The sequence below is a fragment of the Oncorhynchus tshawytscha genome, linkage group LG01, assembly GCF_018296145.1.
Source record: "Oncorhynchus tshawytscha isolate Ot180627B linkage group LG01, Otsh_v2.0, whole genome shotgun sequence".
NCBI lineage: Eukaryota > Metazoa > Chordata > Actinopteri > Salmoniformes > Salmonidae > Oncorhynchus > Oncorhynchus tshawytscha.
In genome coordinates, this window is record NC_056429.1 from 27,232,522 (window position 1) to 27,258,077 (window position 25,556).

Consider the following 25,556-nt stretch of genomic DNA (forward strand, 5'->3'; position numbering starts at 1 on the left):
AAAGAGAGGGAGTATCAGAAGAACCTCCTTAAGTTTCACATCCTCCAGCACTCCTGCCCTGCTTTTTTAAGGAAAGAAAGAGAGAAAAAAGTCAGTTGGAGAAACTTTCAACTTAACATTTTTTTTTTTGGTTTGAACTCTCACAAGGAGGGTTTGTTTGGGGGTAAGGACAACACATACACATTCCCTTTAATGCACCATATATTCAAGTCCACGTCTGCCCCTGTAACCCCCATCCCATTAGTACCCCACAATTACCAGACAGCAGCTTCTCTCTGGCTAACTCCTCTGTGCTTAGACCCCTTCTGTGTACAAGTCCATAAGACTCCATTCCTCTCTCTTCTCTTCCCAGGCATGTTCATGCTGTGCCACAGTTATACCGGTGTGGTGTACGGTTTACTGCATCTTCCTTTAAGGCCAATCCATGTGTGCATCAGATTCACTTGAAACAAACAACCAAACTGAGTGAAGAACAGAAATCTCAACTAGCAAGCAAGTCGCAGCAATGAAGAATGCGAAGGCCAAATCAAATTTATTAATATAGCCCTTCGTACATCAGCTGATATCTCAAAGTGCTGTACAGAAACCCAGCCTAAAACCCCAAACAGCAAGCAATGCAGGTGTAGAAGCACGGTGGCTAGGAAAAACTCCCTAGAAAGGCCAAAACCTAGGAAGAAACCTAGAGAGGAACCAGGCTATGTGGGGTGGCCAGTCCTCCAAAACATTTTGCCGGAACTTTGTCGGAGCCTACGACCGCACGTAGTGGTACTTCATCGTCAAAACGAGACCCTGTCACACTGAACAAGCCAAGATGTCTGGCAATCGTTTACAACCTAAGAATTTGCCTACAACATGGAAATTTGGTCTGCGACGGCAAAATTGTGGCAAGACAGCCAAATAAATTTGTACAGTCTGTGCAGGCCTTTAGACACTATGTAATATACACAGCTGTGTGTGTGTGTGTGTGTGTGTGTGTGTGTGTGTGGATCTCACTGATTTGTAGAGAGATGGGAAGGAGAGGCCAGCTCTTCTCCCCTCTCCCTCCTTCTCTCACCTTTCCACACCCTCCTCTCCCCAAGCATGTGAGATGTCCGAGAGAGAGAGAGAGCAGATGATTTGCATGTTTTGGAGAAAGGGATTTTTCTGGTTGCCAGACTGGTTGATAATATCCCACCAGATGGGGAGTTCTCTTCATGTCAGACACACTTCCAGATAGAACACTGGAATGAGAAGAGGGGGATCAAGGGAGAGGAAAGGAGGAGGTGGTATCTCATTTATTTATATATCACTCGCGCACACACACTTAAGTTGGAGTCATTTAAAACTAATTTTTCAACCATGCCAAAACTATAATTTGTTAACAAGAAATTTGTGGAAAGTCGGTTAGGACATCTACTTTGTGCATGACACGTCATTTTCCCAACAATTGTTTACAGACAGATTATTTCACTGTATCACAATTCCAGTGGGTCAGAAGTTTACATGTACTAAGTTGACTGTGCCTTTAAACAGCTTGGAAAATTATAGAAAATGATGTCATGAATTTAGAAGCTTCTGATAGGCTAATTGACATAATTTGAGTGAATTGGAGGTGTACCTGTGGATGTATTTCAAGGCCTACCTTCAAACTCCGTGCCTCTTTGCCTGACATAATTTGGAAAATCAAAAGAAATCAGCCAAGACCTCCAAGTCTGGTTCATCCTTGGGAGCAATTTACAAATGCCTGAAGGTACCACGTTCATCTATACAAACAATAGTATGGTATAAACACCATGGACCCACGCAGCCGTCATACCGCTCAGGAAGGAGACACGTTCATCTGTAGGAGACAAAGTACTTTGGTGCGAAAAGTGCAAATCAATCCCAGAACAACAGCAAAGGACCTTGTGAAGATGCTGGAGGAAACGGGTACAAAAGTATCTAAATCCACAGTAAAATGAGTCCTATATCGACATAACCTGAAGGCTGCTCAGCAAGGAAAAAGTCACTGGTCCAAACCCACCATTAAAAAGCTAGACAACGGTTTGCAACTGCACATGGGGACAAAGATTGTACTTTTTTAGAGAAATGTGCTCTGGTCTGATGAAACAAAAATAGAACTGTTTGGTCATAATGACCATCGTTACGTTTGGAGGAAAAAGCAGGAGGCTTGCAAGCTGAAGAACACCATCCCAACCCGGGAAGCACGGGGTTGGCAGCATCATGTTGTGTGGGTGCTTTGCTGCAGGAGGGACTGGTGCACTTCACAAAATAGATGGCAACATGAGGAAAGAAAATGATGTTGCTTCAATATATCCACATCTCAAGACATCAGTCAGGAAGTTAAAGCTTGGTCGCAAATGGGTCTTCCAAATGGACAATGACCCCAAGCATACTTCCAAAGTTGTGGCAAAATGGCTCAAGGACAACAAAGTCAAGGTACTGGAGTGGTCATCACAAAGCCCTGACCTCAATCCTATAGACCAATTTGTGGGCAGAACTGAAAGTGTGTGCAAGCAAGGAGGCCTACAAACCTGACTCAGTTACACCAGCTCTGTCAGGAGGAATGGGCCAAAATTCACTCAACTTATTGTGGGAAGCTTGTGGAAGGCAACCCAAAACGTTTGACCCAAGTTAAACAATTTTAGTCAATACTACCAAATACTAATTGAGTGTATGTAAACTTCTGACCCACTGGGAATGTGATGAAAGAAATAAATGCTGAAAAGAATCTCTACTATTCTGACATTTCACATTCTAAAAACTAAAGTGGTGATCCTAACTGACCTAAGACAGGGACTTTTTACTTGGATTAAATGTCAGGAATTGTGAAGAAATGAGTTTAAATGTACTCGGCTAAGGTGTATGTGAACTTCTGGCTGTGAAAACCTTGTGAAGACTTACAGAAAACGTTTGACCTCTGTCATTGCCAACAAAGGGTATATAACAAAGTATTGAGAAACTTTTGTTCTTGACCAAATACATATTTATCACCATAATTTGCAAATAAATTCATAAAAAATCCCACAATGTGATTTTCTGGATTTTTTTTCTCATTTTGTTTGTCATAGTTGAAGTGTACCTATGATAAATTACAGGCCTCATCTTTTTAAGTGGGAGAACTTGCACAATTGGTGACTGACTAAATACTTTATACATACAGTGCCTTGCGAAAGTATTCGGCCCCCTTGAACTTTGCGACCTTTTGCCACATTTATACGGAGACTTGATTACACACAGGTGGATTGTATTTATCATCATTAGTCATTTAGGTCAACATTGGATCATTCAGAGATCCTCACTGAACTTCTGGAGAGAGTTTGCTGCACTGAAAGTAAAGGGGCTGAATAATTTTGCACGCCCAATTTTTCAGTTTTTGATTTGTTAAAAAAGTTTGAAATATCCAATAAATGTCGTTCCACTTCATGATTGTGTCCCACTTGTTGTTGATTCTTCACAAAAAAATACAGTTTTATATCTTTATGTTTGAATCCTGAAATGTGGCAAAAGGTCGCAAAGTTCAAGGGGGCCGAATACTTTCGCAAGGCACTGTACATACATACATACATACATACATACATACATACACACTTAGTAACTACATCCTGCTCATGTCTCCTCTTTCTGACCTGCGTGTGTGTGTGTTCTGGGCACTGGGCAGGCCTTACTCTTGCATGACTAAATGCCGTCATCCTTCCGACACGCTATGAAATTACCAGCTGTTTCTCCATAACCATTTGTCTGCACTCCTTCTCTCTGTCCCGTTCTCTGTCGCTCCTTTTCTCCTTCCCTATATCTCTCTCTGGTTCTAATCAGAGTGATGGTATCTATGTATGATGTAGCCATTAGAGGGCTCCATGATAAGTGGTGCTGGCCCAGGACTAGTGTCTGCTGCTCTTGTGTTGTCAACACTGGTGGTTTGTAGTTGCACGGTTGCTTTTTACAACCACTTGGCTTCGTGTGTGTGTCAGAAGGAACACAACTCTTGTCATGATGGTGTGAGACATTGCCTTGCATCTGCTGCTGCTCTCATTACGAACATGAAAGTGAGGGAGGGAGAGAGATTTGGGGTTGAAGGGGAAAGATGGAGCTAGAAAGCAGTAGAGAATGACAGAGGGGGAGGGAGAGCCAAGAGGACAGTGCGGGTATGGGAAAGGCATCAGAGAGGGCGAGAGGGAATACACTGAGTGTACAAAACATTAGGAACACCTTCCTTGGTTTGCCCTCAGAACAGCCTCAATTCGTCGGGCATGGACTCTACAAGGTGTCAAGCGTTCCACAGGGATGCTGGCCCATGTTGACTCCAATGCTTCCCACAGCTGTGTGCTGGATGTCCTTTGGGTGGCGGAACGTGTGGAAAAACTAGCAGCGTTGCGGTTCTTGACACAAACCGGTGCACCTGGCACCTACTACCATACCCTTTTCAAAGGCACTTAAGTCTTTTCACCCTCTGAATGGCACACAAACAATCATGTCTCAATGTTTTTTTTAAACTTATTTAACGGTCTCCTCCCCTTCATCTACATTGATTGGAGTGGATTTAACAGGTGACATCAATGTATGACTAACAGGATGATAGAAAATTGTGTTTTCTATTAGTGGTGTTTATGTAGTACACATTCCACTCATATCCATGTTATGTCTCGACTCCAGTATAATGTCTTTAGACTATCGTCAAACGATCTGTGTGTGTGTGATCAGAATGTGTTTGTTGACTCAGGAATAGGGATCAGTCAGTATGTGGTCTGGAATGTTTTCTTTGTTCCCTGGTGTTTTGAGTCACACCTCCAGACAGCTGGGCCTTAGCCTTCCCTGTTCTTCCCGCTAAATGATGAGAGATGGAGAGGCGAGATCGGTGTGTCTGCAGGAAACTAATGCAATCTTTTTCACTCAGTCAGCCGATTCTGTTCTCTGTTTGGGTTCACGTTTGTTTGTAAGAAAGATAATGCTGAAGTTCCCATGGCAATTTGTTAGTCTAGTATGTGTCCGTGTTCTAGGATTCTACTTAACCTATCACCTCTTGTGTTTTGAGTTTTTACACATGACAAGACCTTCACCATCTCTCTCTGTCTCTTACCCTCTCTCTGTGTAGGTATGTATCTGTCTGACCTGACGTATATAGACTCAGCGTATCCCTCTACTGGCAGCATCCTGGAGAATGAACAGAGATCCAACCTCATGAACAACATCCTGAGGATAATATCTGACCTGCAACGCTCCTGCACCTACGGTACACACACAGACAGACACACACACACACACCCCCTCCCTGCTCTATACCCTGAGATATTTCTCTCTGTCTGTACAGATATACAAGTGTTGCCTCATGTCCAGAAGTATCTCAACTCAGTCATGTACATCGAGGAGCTACAGAAGTTTGTGGAGGATGACAACTACAAGTGAGTAGTGGCTCTAATGTAAATGGATTTTGATTAGTTTGACCCTTTATTGGAAGTCATAATCAGGTGTGTTAAGCGGGTTCCCATGTGTGGTGTTGTGTTGTTCAGGTTGTCGTTGAAGATCGAGCCAGGCTCCAGCACCCCCCGCTCCACTGCCTCTAGAGAGGACCTTATAGGTTCGGATGCGTCTGGTTCTCCTCTGTGTGGTCGTAAGGGCCCCATTGCAGACGGAACCAAAGTCCCTCCCACGCCCCCCTCTCCCCGGAACCTCCTCCCCTACGGACACAGGAAGTGTCACAGCCTGGGCTACAAGTGAGTCACCCACTACCGCAGACTAACTTTAGCATCCATTACCACATAACATCTGAGTGCAGTGCTTCCCACTTCAGAATCTTCTGGATTCCAAGCCATAATCATCCCCATATGTTCTTTTAGGGATTTAGCACATTTTACTGCATTGGTTCATTGGTTGTCATATGTTCTCTAATAGTTATTTTGTTTCTCTGTAGTTTTATTCATAAGATGAATACGGTAGAGTTTAAGAGCGCTACGTTCCCCAATGCTGGTTCTCGTCATCTATTGGACGACAGCGTCATGGAGAGCCACACCCCTACGAGAGGACAGGCTGAGAGCTCAACGCTCTCCAGCGGCATCTCACTGGGTTAGAGAGACACACACACACACTCACACACACAACTGTGTTTTTATTCCTGTCTTTTGACTTTGACAGTCTGTCTTTGTTTATCTGCAGGGAGCAGTGAGGGTTCAGAACTCAGTGAAGAGATGTCCTGGCCAGCCTTTGAGAGGTAAGTCTGAACGCACACACACACGATGATGTGTGAAGTTCTTTGAGCAAAGCTTATCCCACAGGCAAGCAGCACTTACTTCCTTGTGAACTGCTGTTCTACTAGCCTGTCTCTCTGGCTCCATGAGTGTGACCGAGATGCTATGGTAATGTCTACGCTTCAGCTCAGTGGGTGAACACAGTCGAGTGGTGTGTTGACGACCGGGGTTCATACCCAGTAACTGGTCACATAAGCCCTTATGTCTGAGCATCTGTTGCTTTGTACCAAAAACACCAATCCTGAAAGAATCTGTGAAGAAGAAAAAACGTCCTCAAACCAACCCTTAGTTGTGCTAGAATGAGCCGAGCTGAGAGAGCCCAACCTTTACTGTTCCGTGCCCCCACCCTGTCCCTGTCCTCTGCCGAACAGGACTCGGTTCTATCACTCTCTGGGCCCTGTGACCCGCGTGGCCAGAATCCCCTACAGAGGAGGCCTGAGGCCCAGCAGGTACACACACATTACCCCATCTTCTACACCCCTCTCAACACCCTCGCCCCCTTCTCAACTCTCTCTCCACCCTGCCATCTGCCGCCAATATCCGCTCTCTCTGCCCGAGGCCACTGTGCTGGTGTGTGTGTTGAAGGTGGTGGGAGTGTGTGTGTGTGTGGTATAAACGGGTGGTGGGCCTCTGTGGGTGACTCTCCGCTAAACCAGACCATCTTAGCAACACTCTCATTCTCCCTGTATGTCATCTCTCACACATGCAATGAACCAATATGCAATATGGAGCCTTCAGGTTTTCTAAGAGGTGACTGAGTTTCCAGTGTACCACACTGCTGGGAGCTCTGCCCTGTGTCAGTCAGGGATGACCTCCCGCAGACTTCTATTCTAGCTCCATACAGTTCGGATGGGTGGATTCTCTCACTCTGTCTGTCTCTTTCATATATCCAGTGCTTTCGGGAAAGTGTTTAGACCCCTTTATTTTCCCCACATTTTGTTAGGTTACAGCCTTATTCTAAAATGTATTTTAAAAAACAATATCCTCATCAATCTACACACTACCACATAATGACAAAATAAAAATAGGTTTGACATTTTTGCTAAATTATAAAAAAATAAACATCACATTTGCATAAGTATTCAGACCCTTTACTCAGTACTTTGTTGAAGCACCTTTGGCAGCAATTACAGCCTCAAGTCTTATTGGGTATGACGCAATAAGCTTGGCACACCTGTATTTGGGGAGTTTCTCCCATTCTTCTCTGCAGATCCTCCCAAACTCTGTCAGGTTGGTTGGGGAGTGTTGCTGCACAGCTATTTGCAGGTCTCTCCAGAGATGTTTGATCGGGTTCAAGTCCGGGCTCTGGCTGGGCCACTCAAGGACATTCAGAGACTTGTCCCACGCCACTCCTGCGTTGTCCTGTTGGAAGGTGAACCTTCACCCCAGTCTGAGGTCCTGAGCGCTCTGGAGCAGATTTTCATCAAGGATCTCTCTGTACTTTGCTCTGATCATCTTTGCCTTGAGCCTGACTAGTCTCCCAGTCCCTGCCACTGAAAAACACCCCCACAGCATGATGCTGCCACCACCATGCTTCACTGTAGGGATGCTGCCAGGTTTCCTCCGGACGTGATGCTTGGCATTCAGGTCAAAGAGTTGAATCTTGGTTTCATCAGACCAAAGAATCTTGTTGCTCATGGTCTGAGAATCTTTAGGTATCTTTTAGCAACTCCAAGCAGGCTGTCGTGTGCCTTTTACTGAGGAGTGGCTTCCGTCTGGCCACTACTATAAAGACCTGATTGGTGGAGTGCTGCAGTGATGATTGTCCTTCTGGAAGCTTCCCCCATCTCCACAGAGAAATTCTAGAGCTCTGTCAGAGTGACCATCGGGTTCTTGGTCACTTCGCTGACCAAGGCCCTTCTCCCCGATTGCTCAGTTTGGCCGGGCGGAGAGCTATAGGAAGAGTGTTGGTGGTTCCAAACTTCTTCCACTTAAGAATGATGGTCACTGTGTTTTTGGGGACCTTCAATGCTGCAGAAATGATTTGGTACCCTTCCCCAGATCTGTACCTCAACACAATCCTTTCTCGGAGCTCTACGGACAGTCCTTCAACCTCGTTGCTTGGTTTTTGATCTGACATGCACTGTCAACTTAGATTGTAAACTGTCATGGTAAAACATGTAGGTTCAATGGTTGTAAAGATGGGGAGAAGTCTGTCTATAATAATGTGATGCTCTGCTTTTTTGACACCACACTCCAAAAAGAAAGTTCTGCAGTCTCTAGTTTTGCTCTGATTATTGTCCAGTAGTGTGGTCAAGTGCTGCAAGGAAATACCTTGTTAAGCTGGAGCTGGTTCAGAACAGAGTGGCACGACTTGCTCTTTATTGTAATCGGAGGGCTAGTATAAATACTATGCATGTCAGTCTCTCTTGGTTAAGAGTTGAGGAGAGACTGACTGCATCACTACTTTTTATAAGAAACAATGTGTTGAAAATCTCATTGTTTGCATAGTCAACTTACACACAGCTCTGACGCACACACTTACCCCACAGACATGCCACTAGGGGTCTTTTCTTTGCATAGTCAACTTACACACAGCTCTGACGCACACACTTACCCCACAGACATGCCACTAGGGGTCTTTTCTTTGCATAGTCAACTTACACACAGCTCTGACACACACTTACCCCACAGACATGCCACTAGGGGTCTTTTCACAGTCCCCAAATCCAGAACAAATTCAAGAAAGCGTACAGTATTGTAGAGAACAATTATTGCATGAACCTCCGTTCCATCTTATATTGCGTAATTGAACAGATAAAGCAACACCTCAAAGCACAACGCGCCTCTGCTATTTGACTTGGATCGCTTGTGTGTATGTATTGATATATGTAGGCTACGTGTGCCTTTTTGTAAAAGTTTAAAAAAATAACATTTGTTGTTCTGTCCTTGAGCTGTTGTCTATTAATGTTCTGTATTATGTCATGTTTTGTGTTGACCCCAGGAAGAGTAGCTGATGCTTTTGTAACTAACTAGCTAATGAAGATCCTAATAAAATACCAAAAACTGTGAAACCTTATATAGACAGGTGTGCCTTTCTAAATCCTCAATTGAATTTACCACAGGTGGACTCCAAATAAGTTGTAGAAACATCTCAAGGGTAATCAATGGAAACAGGATGCACCTGATCTCTATTTCGAGTCTCGTAGCAAAGGCTTTGAATACTTACGTAAATATGTTGTTGTTGTTTTTTTTAAATTATACGTTTGCAAAAAAATTAAAACCCTATTTTCACTTTGTCATTATTGGGTATTGTATGTTGATTCTGATTTTCATTTAATCAATTTTAGAGTACGGCTGTAACGTAACAAAATGTGGAAAAAGTCAAGGGGTATGAATATTTTCCGAATGCACTGTATGCCTCACTGGTGTCCTTCTAGTTCCCACTGGCTGCCCTCTCCTTACTCTCTGTTGTTACAGCCAGAAAGACACTGCACTGGAACCTCCCATCCAGGAAAATATATCTGTGGAATTGATTTAAAGCAAGCCAAATACTGCTGCTACATAATTTATTAAATTTGCAGATGGTGCAGTTCAGATATTGATTAATGAGGAAACTTCCCTGCAGATTCCACTTGGCACTACGTCAAAGAACATACTTTACGAATGTCTGCATGTGTGATTGTGCCTGTGTTTTGCTGTGTGTTTATGTCCTTGTCTCTGTGTCCGTTTGTGCCTGTGTGTTGCTTTGTTTTTGTCCTTGTCTCTGTGTTTTGCTGTGTGTTTATGTCCTTGTCTCTGTGTTTTGCTGTGTGTTTATGTCCTTGTCTCTGTGTTTTGCTGTGTGTTTATGTCCTTGCCTGTGTGTTGCTTTGTTTTTGTCCTTGTCTCTGTGCGTGTGTGTGCTTCTCTGTCATAGGGCTGGGCGATATATTGTGAATACCGGTATGGTACCACATACCGGTATGGATTTTTACAATGCCGTCTAACAGTATTTTGATGCTTCGCCAAACTAAATGAAACGTTCAACAGGCTCACTTTTGTCCTAGTTTGGTTGAATGTAAAACCATCAGAATGGAGAAATCCCATTACAATCACTTAGAATTCATTTGTTGCCTTCTTACTCATAAAATGTTTCAAACTTTTTTATTATTCATAAACAAACATACTGTCAAATACCGCCATACTGTAAAAAATTTGAGAAATATTATGATATTATATTTTGGCCATATCGCCCAGCCCTGTGTGTGTGTTTCGCCATAAGTGTGTGTTGTAATTCTGCTGTGTTCTGCTCTAGCTCTGCTGAGTCTGAGGAGTTAGCAGTGCACCTGTACCCTGGAGCCGTCACCGTGCAGGGAGTCCTACGACGCAAAACGGTCTTCAAGGAGGGCAAGAAACCCACAGTGAGAACACACACTGCATACATCAAGAACATACTGTACATTGGTCCTTCTATAAATAATAGGACTAATGTGTGACATTGGGATAAACATGTCAAAATAGTTTGAAATAAAAATGGTTTATGCAGTTCCACTTGTGAACTTAAAATAAAAGTAAATATATGCAAATTGGCCCATAATTCAACTTCCACTCCACCTATACAACCACATTGGTCTAGGACTATACATCCTTTAAGCAGGGTTCATACAGACATTGGTAAGTCAAATTCAATTACTTTCAGGGACTTTTTCAAGCGCTTACAATTTAAGGACATCAATGTTATATAATTGTATATAATTCTACATATAGTGCATAAAATAGAATCCCACCTCATTACCATTTTGAGAAGAAACATTTTGTTTTGCTTTGCCAATGCATTGACATTATAATTATTACATTTTCAAATATGTTAGAATAATGTGGACATTGCCTGTAGACTGGCCAACGCAGGCACACATAATAATGCCTATGTCCATGAATAGAGGTGGCATTAATGTCACCTTCGCCATTTGAATCTCACCATTGCTGTTTTTATAATGGAAGGATTTGTATGGAAAGCCAAGTTGAAGCCAACATTAGATGTTGTCATTCTCATAATAACCACACCTGGTTTTACTGCAACAGAGTAGTGCAACACAACCCATCAATTGAAGCAAAGGGAATCAAACCAAAGTACCCACATCTCTCACAAAATCTAATCAGAATTAAATCACGGATAATTATAAGGGAGCAGGACAACTTCTATATCGGCTACAACAATTACAAGGACTTTTCAAACACCACATTTAGGAAATGTTTGATTTTCAAGGTAGGCCTATTCCAGTACTTTAATTTCTGAGCGCCAAGTTCAAGTAGGCTACTTCAAGCCCCTTGTATTGTTTTAACAGTGTAGGTGTAACATGGAAACCAACATGTCTTTGTCATGTTATTTAATTACTAGATCATATTGTGAAGAAGCCCACTAGGCCGTGTCATTTGTTGTCATTATATCCAGAATAATGAATAGAAATTGTGTTGGGTGTTGCGCAATAGTCTATCCTACAGCATTGCACACAGTAGACTCTGTTTATTCTGAGGCACAACAACATGAACTCATTACCTTGATGCTTTCTCTGTTAAATCTGAGACCCTGCTGTAAATCAAGCAGACATCAGATGATCAACATCAGTTTGCTATGGATTTATTAGATCCACCGGCGTAACGATTGATTAACCAAAGTATTCATTCCTTGCGAACACCTTTTTTCCAGCACTTGGGCTGCTGCATCGCATGTGCTAATGCAACATAACCAGATGATTGTGTGTGAAAATATCAAGGCTTAATCATACAGCTCAATAGAAAACACGAGCTGGCGCACACCCAGACAAATGTATTTGTGTGGAGGTGCTGACTAACAGCGAATCAACTATAAACTATCAAAATAGTGTCACACACCCCATGTATAAACTCCTAGTAATTTATTGGTTATTTACCAACGTTTCGGCATCACTGTGCCACCTACAGGGTAATGTCATGAATACTTGAACCAGGTTATGTAGACAAACAGTGCAATTAATGCAACTAATGACAATAGTGTGCGGTGTGTCATAATGATTGAGTTAATTAGAATTAATTAGTGAAACTGTTAAAACAATAGTTTGTCATATTAAATATATCAGGCTATTGTTATCATATAGCAACATACTTGAATATTGTACATAATATTAGCATCCACATACGTTGTTTAATTAAATTTCACATGTTTAATTGTTTATTATTATTTCATTTCATATTTGTACATGTCATCTTTTGGTTCAACCTTAATGCGTAATAAGCATCATCAACAGGGGGAACATATTGAGTGTACGCTAATAAACTGGAGAAGGAATATATAAGACTTGTTCATAAAAGAAAGAATTGTTCATAAGAAGGGCCTGAGATCAAAGTCAATATTCAGACCTCTAGTGGTCAATGTTTTTAGATAGGATATCCAAATAAGCCTCCTTTTGTAGAAGTAGGATCTCTATGTTACCTCCTCTCCTTGGGAGAGCAACATGCTCAATGCCTGTGTATTTAAGGGAGGAGATTGGATGGTTAACTTAAAGGGAGCTGCTACTGGATAGTCAATGTTCTTACACCTGATTGAGCTGCAGTGTTTTAATTGTCTTTTCGTTTGTCCTACGTAGGCTTTTCCACATGAACAGGTGATTAGATGGATTACTCCCTTGGTCTTGCATGAGATGATACCCCTAAAAGGGATTTTTGGACTTGTATGTGGGTGTCTGAAGGGTGTTTTTATAGTGCTATTGCACTGTGTGCATTAACCACATTTGTAGATCCCATTTGGAATGGGTGTCAAGAGTGTCTGAGTGGGCTCAGGGGACATGTTTGATCTCATCAAGCTATATCTGATATTGCGACCATGCTTACATACCACCAGTGGTGGTTCCTTGAAGAGGTGTGCGATTTTGTTTAAAAAAAAAAAAATGTTTTATATAATTGTCTGATTGCAGAATATGCCAGTGCTTTTTCAGGATTGCTTTCATTTTCTCCAAACCCTTGGTGTACTTTGTGCAAAAGACAGTTGAGTTGTTTTTCTTCTTTGGTTGAGTTTTTAGTAATCAGGAGTTTTGTCCTTGTAGCCTCTCATTTTGAATTTCTGTTTTAGCATGGCTGTCAATTTGTCTGGTGGCCACAGATTTGTTTAACCCTGCCTAGCTGGCTATATGGTAGACAATTATTGAGGGGAAGAGGATGCATACTATCCACACATAGCAAGGTGTTGTCGTCTGTGGGCATTGTGTATATGTCTGTGTGTAATGCATTATTCTCTTTGATGATCCAAGTCCAGGTACTTTATTTTTCTCTCGTCAGTCTGCTTGGTGAATTTGAGATATTCAGAGTAGAGGTCGACCGATTACAATCGGTAATCAGCACTTTTGGACACCGATCATGGCCGATTACATTGCACTCCACGAGGATACTGCGTGGCAGGCTGACTACCTGTTATGCGAGTGCAGCAAGGAGCCATGGTAAGGTGCTAGCTAGCATTAAACATATCTTATAAAAACAATCAATCTTAACATAATCACTAGTTTATCTAGCTTGTCCTGCGTTGCATATGATCGATGCGGTGCCTGTTAATTTATCATTGAATCATAGCTTACTTCGCCAAATGTGTGATTTAACAAGCACATTTGTGAAAAAAGCACTGTCGTTGCACCAATGTATACCTAACCATAAACATCAACGCCTTTCTTAAAATCAATACACAAGTATATATTTTTAAACCTGCATATTTAGTTAATATTACTTGAATTTCTTTTAACTAGGGAAATTGTCACTTCTTGTGTTCTGTGCAAAAGAGTCAGGGTATATGCATCAGTTTGGGCTGCCTGGCTCGTTGTGAACTGTGATGACTTTCTTCCAAACAAAGACAGCCAACTTCGCCAAACGGGGGATGATTTAACAAAAGCGCATGTCAGTGTTCTGCCATCGCCAGCGAAGAGCCCAGATCTCATTCCCATTGACCACATCTGGGACCTGTTGGATCGGAGGGTGAGGGCTAGGGCCATTCCCCCCAGAATTGTCCGGGAACTTGCAGGTGCCTTGGTGGAAGAGTAGGGTAACATCTCACAGAAAGAACTGTCAAATCTGGTGCAGTCCATGAGGAGGAGATGCACTGCAGTACTTAATGCAGCTGGTGGCCACACCAGATACTGACTGTTACTTTTGATTTTGACCCCCACACACACTTTGTTCAGGGACACATTATACCATTTGTTAGTCACATTTCTGTGGAACTTGTTCAGTTGTTGAATCTTGTTATGTTCATACAAATATTTACACATGTTAAGTTTGCTGAAAATAAACGCAGTCAACATTGAGAGGACGTTTTTTGCTGAGTTTAGAAATTAAAATTATTTTTGGGTGATTTGTCCTGATTCCAAACAGCTTGCCACTGTGGTTGAAATGTTATGCAGGAATTCTAGGGTAGGGTCATAATTCAGTTTGCAATAGAAGTCACCTTTAGATAGTTGTCGGCGACATTTATTCACAGTCACATTTGTTTTATATACAAATTCTTCCTTCCTTTGTTACATTTTCTTTTGATAATCGAAGGATCTGACAAAGTCCTTAAGAGCCATTATTTCGTCACTACTCAGATTATCATAGGATTGGTGTTTGTTTGTCTTTCAGTAGGACACCTACATCATTTTCAACAATCCTACAGAAGGTTTCTATGGACACATTGCGTTTGGGGGAGGTACAAATGAACTTTTTGCTCTGAATGTGGTTCTCTTAGAGTTCTCAGGTACCTCAGCTGGGTTAATTTCCTCCTTGACTCACGGTAGGACAGGTAAATCTATTGATTAGCGTGGTAGACCTATGTATACATCTCACTGAAGATGACATTTCAAGTGGAGTCATGTAAGGTTCACTCTTACCAAAGAACTCAAGCAATCTCAGATTACGGAAAAACTTGAATAGATCTGGATGTCAGTCATTAACGTATGCGGTGGGTACAAATGTTATCCCCTTATTGAGAGCACTGAGATGAGCTGATGTCAAGGTCATTAACGTATGCGGTGGGTACAAATGTTATCCCCTTATTGAGAGCACTGAGATGAGCTGATGTCAAGGTCATTAACGTATGCGGTGGGTACAAATGTTATCCCCTTATTGAGAGCACTGAGATGAGCTGATGTCAAGGTCATTAACGTATGCGGTGGGTACAAATGTTATCCCCTTATTGAGAGCACTGAGATGAGCTGATGTCAAGGTCTTGCTTGATAAGTTGAAGACATGTAGCTCCTGTTAGACTGGGGGCCCGTCCTGGGTCTCAATTGATAGGTATCACGGGATGTTAGTGCGCCGAACCCTCTTACGTGCTGGGGGTGTTGGCCTCGACGGTGTCCCCACCCTCTGTTGTAGATATAAAAGCTCACTGTTGGTAGAGGAGACGGAGTTTGTGCTGTCTGTGGATAGTTGGTCTGACAGAGGAACTCGGTGTCTGTCATCAGCTTGTCTCTTCTTGTGCTCAGGATCTCGCCTGAGGTATATTAGTCTGTTCTTTCCTTCCAAATCTGGTTTATACTTCTGGATTTTCCTCCTTCAGTTCAGTCGTAAACTTTTAATGAGATCATCCAGTTTGTTAGTCATTAAGATCATCTCATAGAGCTTGTTGAGAATTTAACTGAGGTTGCAGTCTCAGTAATATCCTTTTTAAGTCAGCAGATTAATTAAACAGCTCGACATCAAATGCGCATCCAACAATTATGTAATGCACATCCAACAAGTAGCATGTAAAGTTATTGAAGAACGACGTTAATGACAGTATCGATTTAGGTTTTAAGTATCAAGGTAAGGTGACTCTTTTGGTTAGAAGCATTCACATACCTTATCTTTGGTTGTGTGCCCATTTTCAAGCCGTTACATAAGTAGATACGAATTGTTACGTAGTTGCACAGCTTTTCTGAGATCTCTATACAAAAGCTGTCTGGCAGCTAGATAAAAGGATTCTTATAAGGTTCAAGTTCAATGTCCAATTTAACTGATTCATGCTTTAGTAACACTGACTGTACAAAAAAAACACATTTAAGACCTTTATTGAGTTGCACCCCCTTTTGCCCTCAACAGCCTAAATTCGTTGGGCCTGGACTCTACAAGGTGTCAAACTTTCCACACTGATGCTGGCTCATGTTGACTCCAATGCTTCCCTCAGTTGTCACGTTAGCTGGATGTCCTTTGGGTGGTGGACCATTCTTGATACACATGAGAAACTGTTGAGCTTTGCAGTTCTTGACACACTCAAACCGGTGCGCCTGGCACCTACTACCATACTACTACTACCACTGCCTGGCACCTACTACCATACTACTACTACCGCCTGGCCCCTACTACCATACTACTACTACCGCCTGGCCCCTACTACCATACTACTACTACCGCCTGGCACCTACTACCATACTACTACTACAGCCTGGCACCTACTACCATACTACTGGCACTACTACCATACTAGCCTGGCACCTACTACCATACTACTACAGCCTGGCCCTACTACCATACTACTACCCCTGGCACCTACTACCATACTACTACTGCCGCCTGGCACCTACTACCATACTACTGCAGCCTGCTGCCATACTACTACCATACTACTACCATGCCTGGCACCTGCTGCCATGCTACTACTGCTGCCTGGCACCTACTACCTGCTACTGCCGCCTGCTACTACTACTACTACCGCCTGGCACCTACTACCAAACTGGCCCCTGCTACTACTACCGCCTGGCACTACTACTACTACCAAACTACTACTACTACTGCTACCGCCTGGCCTGTACTACTACTACTACCGCCTGGCACCTGCTACCATACTACTACTACTGCCACCTGCTGCCTGGCCCCTACTACCATACTACTACTACTACTACTACTGCCTGGCACCTACTGCCATGCTACTGCTACCGCCTGGCCTCTACCTACTGCCATGCTACTGCTACCGCCTGGCCTCTGCTGCTACTGCATGCTACTGCCACTACTGCTGCCTGGCCTCTACTGCCATGCTACTGCTACCGCTACTGGCACCTACTACTACTACTACTACTACGCCTGGCCCCTACTCCCACCATACTACTACTACCGCCTGGCACCTACTGCCATACTACTACTACTACTACTGCCTGGCCCCTGCTGCCTGCTATGCTGCTGCTGCCGCTACTGCTGCTGCTGCTGCCATGGTCTGCTGCCATGCTGCTACTGCTGCCCCTGGCTGCCTGCTGCTGCTGCTGCTACTGCCGCCTGGCATTCCTGCTGCTGCTGCTGCTACTACTACTACTGCCATGCCTGGCTCTGGGATACTGCTGGACATGGTTATGCTGCTGCTGCTGCTGCCTGGCTCTGCCACTACTGCTGCTGCCACTCTGTCTGTCGCTGCTACTACTAGCCTGGCTGCTACTACTACTTCTGCTACTGCTGCTGTCTGGCACCTGCTCCTGCCATACTGCTACTGCTGTCGCTCTGCACCGCTGCCTGCTACTACTGCTGCTACTACCATGCTGCTGCTGCTGCTGCCGCCCTGCTGCCATGCTGCTGCTGCTGCTGCTGCTGCTGCTGCTGCTGCGCTCGCTGCTGTGCTGGCTGCTGCCTGCTGCTGCTGTCTGCTGCTACTGCTGCCATGCCTGGCCTGCCATACTACTACTGTACTGCTACTACTACTACTACTACTACAGCCTGGCCCCTACTACCATACTACTACTACTACTACCGCCTGGCACCTACTGTTCTGTGCTCTTTCTCCAGATTTTTCTCTTCCCGCTCTCCTTTTTCTTCATTCATTCCCTGCTCCCTTTCATATCTGCCTGTCATCCTGACTATCTTAGTTCCGTCAAATGAACTTCTCTTTGCTGTCTCTCTGGGATAAACACATCTGGACATGGTTATATACCTGAGGCTGGTAGGGCTGACGTACGTAACGTTGACAGGGTGGCATTAGCATAAGGGTTACTGTAGGTGACATAACTGTTTTGTCGCTTGCTCTCTGTCTGTCGCTTGCTCTCTGTCTGTCTGTCGCTCGCTCTGTCTGTCTGTCGCTCGCTCTGTCTGTCGCTCGCTCTGTCTGTCTGTCGCTCGCTCTCTGTCTGTCGCTCGCTCTGTCTGTCGCTCGCTCGCTCTGTCTGTCGCTCGCTCGCTCTCTGTCTGTCTGTCTGTCGCTGTCTCTCTGTCTGTCTGTCGCTCGCTCTCTGTCTGTCTGTCGCTCGCTCTCTGTCTGTCTGTCGCTTGCTCTCTGTCTGTCTGTCGCTGCTCTCTGTCTGTCTGTCGCTTGCTCTCTGTCTGTCGCTTGCTCTCTGTCTGTCGCTCTCTCTGTCTGTCTGTCGCTTGCTCTCTGTCTGTCTGTCGCTGCTCTCTGTCTGTCGCTCGCTGTCTGTCGCTCGCTCTCTCTGCTCTGTCTGTCTGTCGCGCTCGCTCTCTGTCTGTCTGTCGCTTGCTCTCTGTCTGTCTGTCGCTCGCTCTCTGTCTGTCTGTCGCTCGCTCTCTGTCTGTCTGTCGCTCGCTCTCTGTCTGTCTGTCGCTCGCTCTCTGTCTGTCGCTCGCTCTCTGTCTGTCTGTCTGTCTGTCTGTCGCTCGCTCTCTGTCTCGCTCGCTCGCTCTCTGTCTGTCTGCTCGCTCTCTCTGTCTGTCTGCTCGCTCTGTCTGTCTGTCTCTGTCTGTCGCTCTCTGTCTGTCTGTCGCTCTCTGTCTGTCTGTCGCTCTCTGTCTGTCTGTCGCTCTCTGTCTGTCTGTCGCTCTCTGTCTGTCTGTCGCTCTCTGTCTGTCTGTCGCTCTCTGTCTGTCTGCTCGCTCTCTGTCTGTCGCGCTCTCTGTCTGTCGCGCTCTCTGTCTGTCTGCGCTCTCTGTCTGTCGCTCGCTCTCTGTCTGTCGCTCGCTCTCTGTCTGTCGCTCGCTCTCTGTCTGTCGCTCGCTCTCTGTCTGTCGCTCGCTCTCTGTCTGTCGCTCGCTCTCTGTCTGTCGCTCGCTCTCTGTCTGTCGCTCGCTCTCTGTCTGTCGCTCGCTCTCTGTCTGTCTCTGTCTGTCGCTCTCTGTCTGTCGCTCGCTCTCTGTCTGTCGCTCGCTCTCTGTCTGTCGCTCTCTCTCTGTCTGTCGCTCGCTCTCTGTCTGTCGCTCTGTCGCTCTCTGTCTGTCGCTCTGTCGCTCTGTCTGTCGCTCGCTCTGTCGCTCTCTGTCTGCTCGCTCTGTCGCTCTCTGTCGCTCGCTCTGTCGCTCTCTGTCGCCTCGCTCTGTCGCTCTCTGTCTGTCGCTCTGTCGCTCTCTGTCGCTCGCTCTCTGTCCGCTCTCTGTCTGCTGTCGCTCTGTCTGTCTGTCGCTCTCTGTCTGTCGCTCGCTCTCTGTCTGTCGCTCGCTCTCTCTCTGTCTGTCGCTCGCTCTCTGTCTGTCGCGCTCTCTGTCTGTCGCGCTCTCTGTCTGTCTGCTCTCTGTCTGTCGCTCGCTCTCTGTCTGTCGCTCGCTCTCTGTCTGTCGCTCGCTCTCTGTCTGTCGCTCGCTCTCTGTCTGTCGCTCGCTCTCTGTCTGTCGCTCGCTCTCTGTCTGTCGCTCGCTCTCTGTCTGTCGCTCGCTCTCTGTCTGTCGCTCGCTCTGTCTGTCGCTCGCTCTGTCTGTCTGTCGCTCGCTCTCTGTCTGTCGCTCGCTCTCTGTCTGTCTGCTCGCTCTCTCTGTCTGTCGCTCGCTCTCTGTCTGTCGCTCGCTCTCTGTCTGTCGCTCGCTCTCTGTCTGTCGCTCGCTCTCTGTCTGTCGCTCGCTCTCTGTCTGTCGCTCGCTCTCTGTCTGTCGCTCGCTCTCTGTCTGTCGCTCGCTCTCTGTCTGTCGCTCTCTGTCTGTCGCTCGCTCTCTGTCTGTCGCTCGCTCTGTCTGTCGCTCGCTCTCTGTCTGTCGCTCGCTCTCTGTCTGTCGCTCTCTCTGTCTGCTCGCTCTGTCGCTCGCTCTCTGTCTGCTCTCTGTCGCTCGCTCTGTCGCTCTCTGTCGCTCGCTCTGTCGCTCTCTGTCGCTCGCTCTGTCTCTCTGTCTGCTCGCTCTGTCGCTCTGTCGCTCGCTCTGTCGCTCTCTGTCTGCTCGCTCTGTCGCTCTCTGTCTGCTCGCTCTCTGTCCGCTCTCTGTCGCTCGCTCTCTGTCGCTCGCTCTCTGTCTCTCTGTCTCTGTCTCTCTGCTCTCTGTCTCTCTGTCGCTCTCTCTCTCTGTCGCTCGCTCTGTCTGTCGCTCGCTCTCTCGCTCTGCTCGCTCTCTGTCGCTCTCTCTCTGTCGCTCGCTCTCTGTCTGTCTCTCTCGCTCTGTCGCTCGCTCTGTCGCTCTCTGTCGCTCGCTCTGTCGCTCTCTGTCGCTCGCTCTCTCGCTCTGCTCTGTCGCTCTCTGTCTCGCTCTGTCGCTCTCTCTGTCGCTCGCTCTGTCGCTCTGCTCTCTGTCGCTCGCTCTCTCTGTCGCTCTCTCTGTCGCTCGCTCTGTCGCTCTCTCTGTCTGCTCTCTCTGTCTCGCTCTCTGTCTCTCTCTCTGTCGCTCGCTCTCTGTCGCTCGCTCTCTGTCGCTCTCTGTCTGTCGCTCGCTCTCTCTCTCTCTCTGCTCGCTCTCTGTCTCTCTCTCTCTGTCGCTCTCTCTGTCTGTCGCTCGCTCTGTCGCTCGCTCTGTCTGCTCTCTGTCGCTCGCTCTGTCTCGCTCTGTCGCTCTCTGTCGCTCGCTCTGTCTCTCTGTCTCTCTGTCGCTCTCTGTCTCTCTCTGCTCTGTCTGTCTCTCTCTCTGTCGCTCGCTCTGTCGCTCTCTGTCGCTCGCTCTCTCTGTCGCTCTCTGTCGCTCGCTCTGTCGCTCTCTGTCTCTCTCGCTCTCTGTCCGCTCTCTGTCGCTCGCTCTCTGTCGCTCGCTCTCTGTCGCTCGCTCTCTGTCTGTCGCTCTCTGTCGCTCGCTCTCTGTCGCTCGCTCTCTGTCGCTCTCTCTCTGTCTGTCGCTCGCTCTGTCTGTCGCTCTCTCTCTGTCTGTCGCTCGCTCTGTCTGTCTGCTCGCTCTGTCGCTCGCTCTGTCTGTCGCTCGCTCTGTCTGTCGCTCGCTCTGTCTGTCGCTCGCTCTGTCTGTCGCTCGCTCTGTCTGTCGCTCTCTGCTCTCTCTGTCTGTCGCTCGCTCTCTCTCTGTCTGTCGCTCTCTGTCTGTCTGTCTGTCGCTCTCTGTCTGTCTGTCGCTCTCTGTCTGTCTGTCGCTCTCTGTCTGTCTGTCGCTCTCTGTCTGTCTGTCGCTCTCTGTCTGTCTGTCGCTCTCTGTCTGTCTGTCGCTCTCTGTCTCGCTCTCTGTCTGTCTGTCGCTCTCTGTCTGTCTGTCGCTCTCTGTCTGTCTGTCGCTCTCTGTCTGTCTGTCGCTCTCTGTCTGTCTGTCGCTCTCTGTCTGTCGCTCTCTGTCTGCTCTCTGTCTGTCGCGCTCTCTGTCTGTCGCTCTCTCTCTGTCTGTCGCTCTCTCTGTCTGTCTGCTCTCTGTCTGCTCTCTCTGTCTGTCGCTCGCTCTCTGTCTGTCGCTCTCTCTCTGTCTGTCTGCTCGCTCTCTGTCTGTCGCTCGCTCTCTGTCTGTCGCTCGCTCTCTGTCGCTCTCTGTCGCTCGCTCTCGCTCTCTGTCGCTCGCTCTGTCGCTCTCTGCTCTGTCTCTCTCTGTCGCTCGCTCTCTGTCCGCTCTCTCTGTCGCTCTCTCTCTGTCTCTGCTCTCTGTCTGTCTGTCGCTCTCTGTCTGTCTGTCTGTCTCTCTCTGTCTGTCGCTCGCTCTCTGTCTGTCGCGCTCTCTGTCTGTCTGTCGCTTGCTCTCTCTCTGTCTGTCGCTTGCTCTCTGTCTGTCTGTCTGCTTGCTCTCTGTCTGTCTGTCGCTTGCTCTCTGTCTGTCGCTTGCTCTCTGTCTGTCGCTTGCTCTCTGTCTGTCGCTTGCTCTCTGTCTGTCTGTCGCTTGCTCTCTGTCTGTCTGTCTGTCGCTCGCTCTCTGTCTGTCTGTCTGTCGCTCTCTGTCTGTCTGTCGCTCGCTCTCTGTCTGTCTGTCTCTTGCTCTCTGTCTGTCTGTCGCTTGCTCTCTGTCTGTCGCTTGCTCTCTGTCTGTCGCTTGCTCTCTGTCTGTCGCTTGCTCTCTGTCTGTCTGTCGCTTGCTCTCTGTCTGTCTGTCGCTTGCTCTCTGTCTGTCTGTCTGTCGCTCGCTCTCTGTCTGTCTGTCGCTCGCTCTCTGTCTGTCTGTCGCTTGCTCTCTGTCTGTCTGTCGCTCGCTCTCTGTCTGTCTGTCGCTCGCTCTCTGTCTGTCTGTCGCTCGCTCTCTGTCTGTCTGTCGCTCTCTCTGTCTGTCGCTCGCTGTCTGTCTGTCTGCTCTCTCTCTGTCTCTCTGTCGCTCGCTCTCTGTCTGTCGCTCGCTCTCTGTCTGTCTGTCGCTCTCTGTCTGTCTGTCTGTCGCTCTCTGTCTGTCTGTCTGTCTCTCTCTGTCTGTCTGTCGCTCTCTGTCTGTCTGTCGCTCTCTGTCTGTCTGTCGCTCTCTGTCTGTCTGTCGCTCTCTGTCTGTCTGTCGCTCTCTGTCTGTCTGTCGCTCTCTGTCTGTCTGTCGCTCGCTCTCTGTCTGTCGCGCTCTCTGTCTGTCGCTCTCTGTCTGTCGCGCTCTCTGTCTGTCGCTCGCTCTCTGTCTGTCGCTCTCTCTCTGTCTGTCGCGCTCTCTGTCTGTCGCGCTCTCTGTCTGTCGCTCTCTGTCTGTCGCTCGCTCTCTGTCTGTCGCTCGCTCTCTGTCTGTCGCTCGCTCTCTGTCTGTCGCTCGCTCTCTGTCTGTCGCTCGCTCTCTGTCTGTCGCTCGCTCTCTGTCTGTCGCTCGCTCTCTGTCTGTCGCTCGCTCTCTGTCTGTCGCTCTCTCTCTCTGTCTGTCGCTCTGTCGCTCTCTGTCTGTCGCTCTGTCTCTCTCTGTCGCTCGCTCTGTCGCTCTCTGTCGCTCGCTCTGTCGCTCTCTGTCGCTCGCTCTGTCGCTCTCTGTCGCTCGCTCTGTCGCTCTCTGTCGCTCGCTCTGTCGCTCTCTGTCGCTCGCTCTCTGTCCGCTCTCTGTCGCTCGCTCTGTCTGTCTGTCGCTCTCTGTCTGTCGCTCGCTCTCTGTCTGTCGCGCTCTCTGTCTGTCGCGCTCTCTGTCTGTCGCGCTCTCTGTCTGTCGCGCTCTCTGTCTGTCGCTCTCTGTCTGTCGCTCGCTCTCTGTCTGTCGCTCGCTCTCTCTCTGTCGCTCGCTCTCTGTCTGTCGCTCGCTCTCTGTCTGTCGCTCGCTCTCTGTCTGTCGCGCTCTCTGTCTGTCGCTCGCTCTCTCTCTGTCTGTCGCTCGCTCTCTGTCTGTCGCTCGCTCTGTCTGTCGCTCGCTCTCTGTCTGTCGCTCGCTCTGTCTGTCGCTCGCTCTCTGTCTGTCGCTCGCTCTCTGTCTGTCGCTCGCTCTCTGTCTGTCGCTCGCTCTCTGTCTGTCGCTCGCTCTCTGTCTGTCGCTCGCTCTCTGTCTGTCTGTCGCTCTCTGTCTGTCGCTCTCTCTCTCTGTCTGTCGCTCGCTCTCTGTCTGTCGCTCGCTCTCTGTCTGTCGCTCTCTGTCTGTCGCTCGCTCTCTGTCTGTCGCTCGCTCTGTCTGTCGCTCGCTCTCTGTCTGTCGCTCGCTCTCTCTGTCTGTCGCTCGCTCTGTCGCTCGCTCTGTCTGCTCGCTCGCTCTGTCGCTCTCTGTCGCTCGCTCTGTCGCTCTCTGTCGCTCGCTCTGTCTCTCTCTCTGTCGCTCTCTCTGTCGCTCGCTCTGTCGCTCTCTCTCTGTCGCTCGCTCTGTCGCTCTGTCGCTCGCTCTGTCTCTCTCTGTCGCTCGCTCTGTCTCTCTCTGTCGCTCGCTCTCTGTCCGCTCTCTGTCGCTCGCTCTCTGTCGCTCGCTCTCTGTCTCGCTCTCTGTCGCTCGCTCTCTGTCGCTCGCTCTCTGTCGCTCGCTCTCTGTCGCTCGCTCTCTGTCGCTCGCTCTGTCTGTCGCTCTCTCTCTCGCTCGCTCGCTCTCTGTCTCTGCTCGCTCTCTGTCGCTCGCTCTCTCTCTCTGTCTGTCGCTCGCTCTCTGTCGCTCGCTCTGTCGCTCTCTGTCGCTCGCTCTGTCGCTCTCTGTCGCTCGCTCTGTCGCTCGCTCTGTCTCTCTCTGTCGCTCGCTCTGTCGCTCTCTGTCGCTCGCTCTGTCGCTCTGTCGCTCGCTCTGTCGCTCTCTGTCGCTCGCTCTGTCGCTCTCTGTCGCTCGCTCTCTGTCCTCTCTCTGTCGCTCGCTCTCTGTCGCTCGCTCTCTGTCGCTCGCTCTCTCTCTCTGTCGCTCTCCGCTCTGTCTGTCGCTCTCTCTCTCTGCTCGCTCGCTCTCTGTCGCTCTCTCTCTGTCGCTCGCTCTCTGTCTGTCGCTCGCTCTGTCTGGCTCGCTCTCTCTCTGTCGCTCTCTGTCGCTCGCTCTGTCGCTCGCTCTGTCGCTCTCTGTCGCTCGCTCTGTCGCTCGCTCTGTCGCTCTCTGTCGCTCGCTCTGTCGCTCTCTGTCGCTCGCTCTGTCGCTCTCTGTCGCTCGCTCTGTCGCTCTCTGTCGCTCGCTCTCTCTCGCTCTCTGTCGCTCTCTCTCTGTCCTCGCTCTCTGTCGCTCGCTCTGTCGCTCGCTCTCTGTCGCTCGCTCTCTGTCGCTCTCTCTGTCGCTCGCTCTCTGTCGCTCTCTCTCTGTCGCTCGCTCTCTGTCTGTCGCTCGCTCTCTCTGTCTGTCGCTTCGCTCTGTCTGTCGCTCGCTCTGTCTGTCGCTCGCTCTGTCGCTCGCTCTGTCTGTCGCTCGCTCTGTCTGTCGCTCGCTCTCTGTCTGTCGCTCGCTCTGTCTGTCGCTCGCTCTGTCTGTCGCTCGCTCTCTGTCTGTCGCTCGCTCGCTCTCTGTCTGTCGCTCTCTGTCTGTCTGTCTGTCGCTCTCTGTCTGTCTGTCGCTCTCTGTCTGTCTGTCGCTCTCTGTCTGTCTGTCGCTCTCTGTCTGTCTGTCGCTCTCTGTCTGTCTGTCGCTCTCTGTCTGTCTGTCGCTCTCTGTCTGTCTGTCGCTCTCTGTCTGTCTGTCGCTCTCTGTCTGTCTGTCGCTCTCTGTCTGTCGCTCGCTCTCTGTCTGTCGCTCGCTCTCTGTCTGTCGCTCTCTGTCTGTCGCGCTCTCTGTCTGTCGCGCTCTCTGTCTCTCGCGCTCTCTGTCTGTCGCTCGCTCTCTGTCTGTCGCTCGCTCTCTGTCTGTCGCTCGCTCTCTGTCTGTCGCTCTCTCTCTCTGTCTCTGTCGCTCGCTCTCTGTCTGTCGCTCGCTCTGTCTCTCTCTGTCGCTCGCTCTGTCTCTCTCTGTCGCTCGCTCTGTCGCTCTCTCTCGCTCTCTGTCGCTCGCTCTCTGTCCGCTCTCTGTCGCTCGCTCTCTGTCGCTCTCTGTCTGTCTGTCGCTCTCTGTCTGTCTGTCTGTCGC

The 25,556-nt window shown here is 48.2% G+C and overlaps 1 protein-coding gene across 8 annotated transcripts in view; it reads left to right on the forward strand.

The window, feature by feature from the left end:
* LOC112248629 (ras-specific guanine nucleotide-releasing factor RalGPS2) overlaps window positions 1-25,556 on the forward strand; it is a 153,720-nt gene that overhangs the window by 116,895 nt on the left and 11,269 nt on the right. For 7 of the 8 annotated variants that reach the window (XM_042319762.1, XM_042319752.1, XM_042319753.1 and 4 more), the window contains 7 exons: window positions 5,072-5,209; window positions 5,288-5,378; window positions 5,487-5,690; window positions 5,888-6,039; window positions 6,130-6,184; window positions 6,593-6,670; window positions 10,459-10,564. In XM_042319762.1, coding sequence (XP_042175696.1) covers window positions 5,072-5,209; window positions 5,288-5,378; window positions 5,487-5,690; window positions 5,888-6,039; window positions 6,130-6,184; window positions 6,593-6,670; window positions 10,459-10,564 — 824 coding nt within the window. The remainder of the gene's footprint in view (window positions 1-5,071; window positions 5,210-5,287; window positions 5,379-5,486; window positions 5,691-5,887; window positions 6,040-6,129; window positions 6,185-6,592; window positions 6,671-10,458; window positions 10,565-25,556) is intronic. The other variant, XM_042319764.1, reaches the window with a different exon arrangement.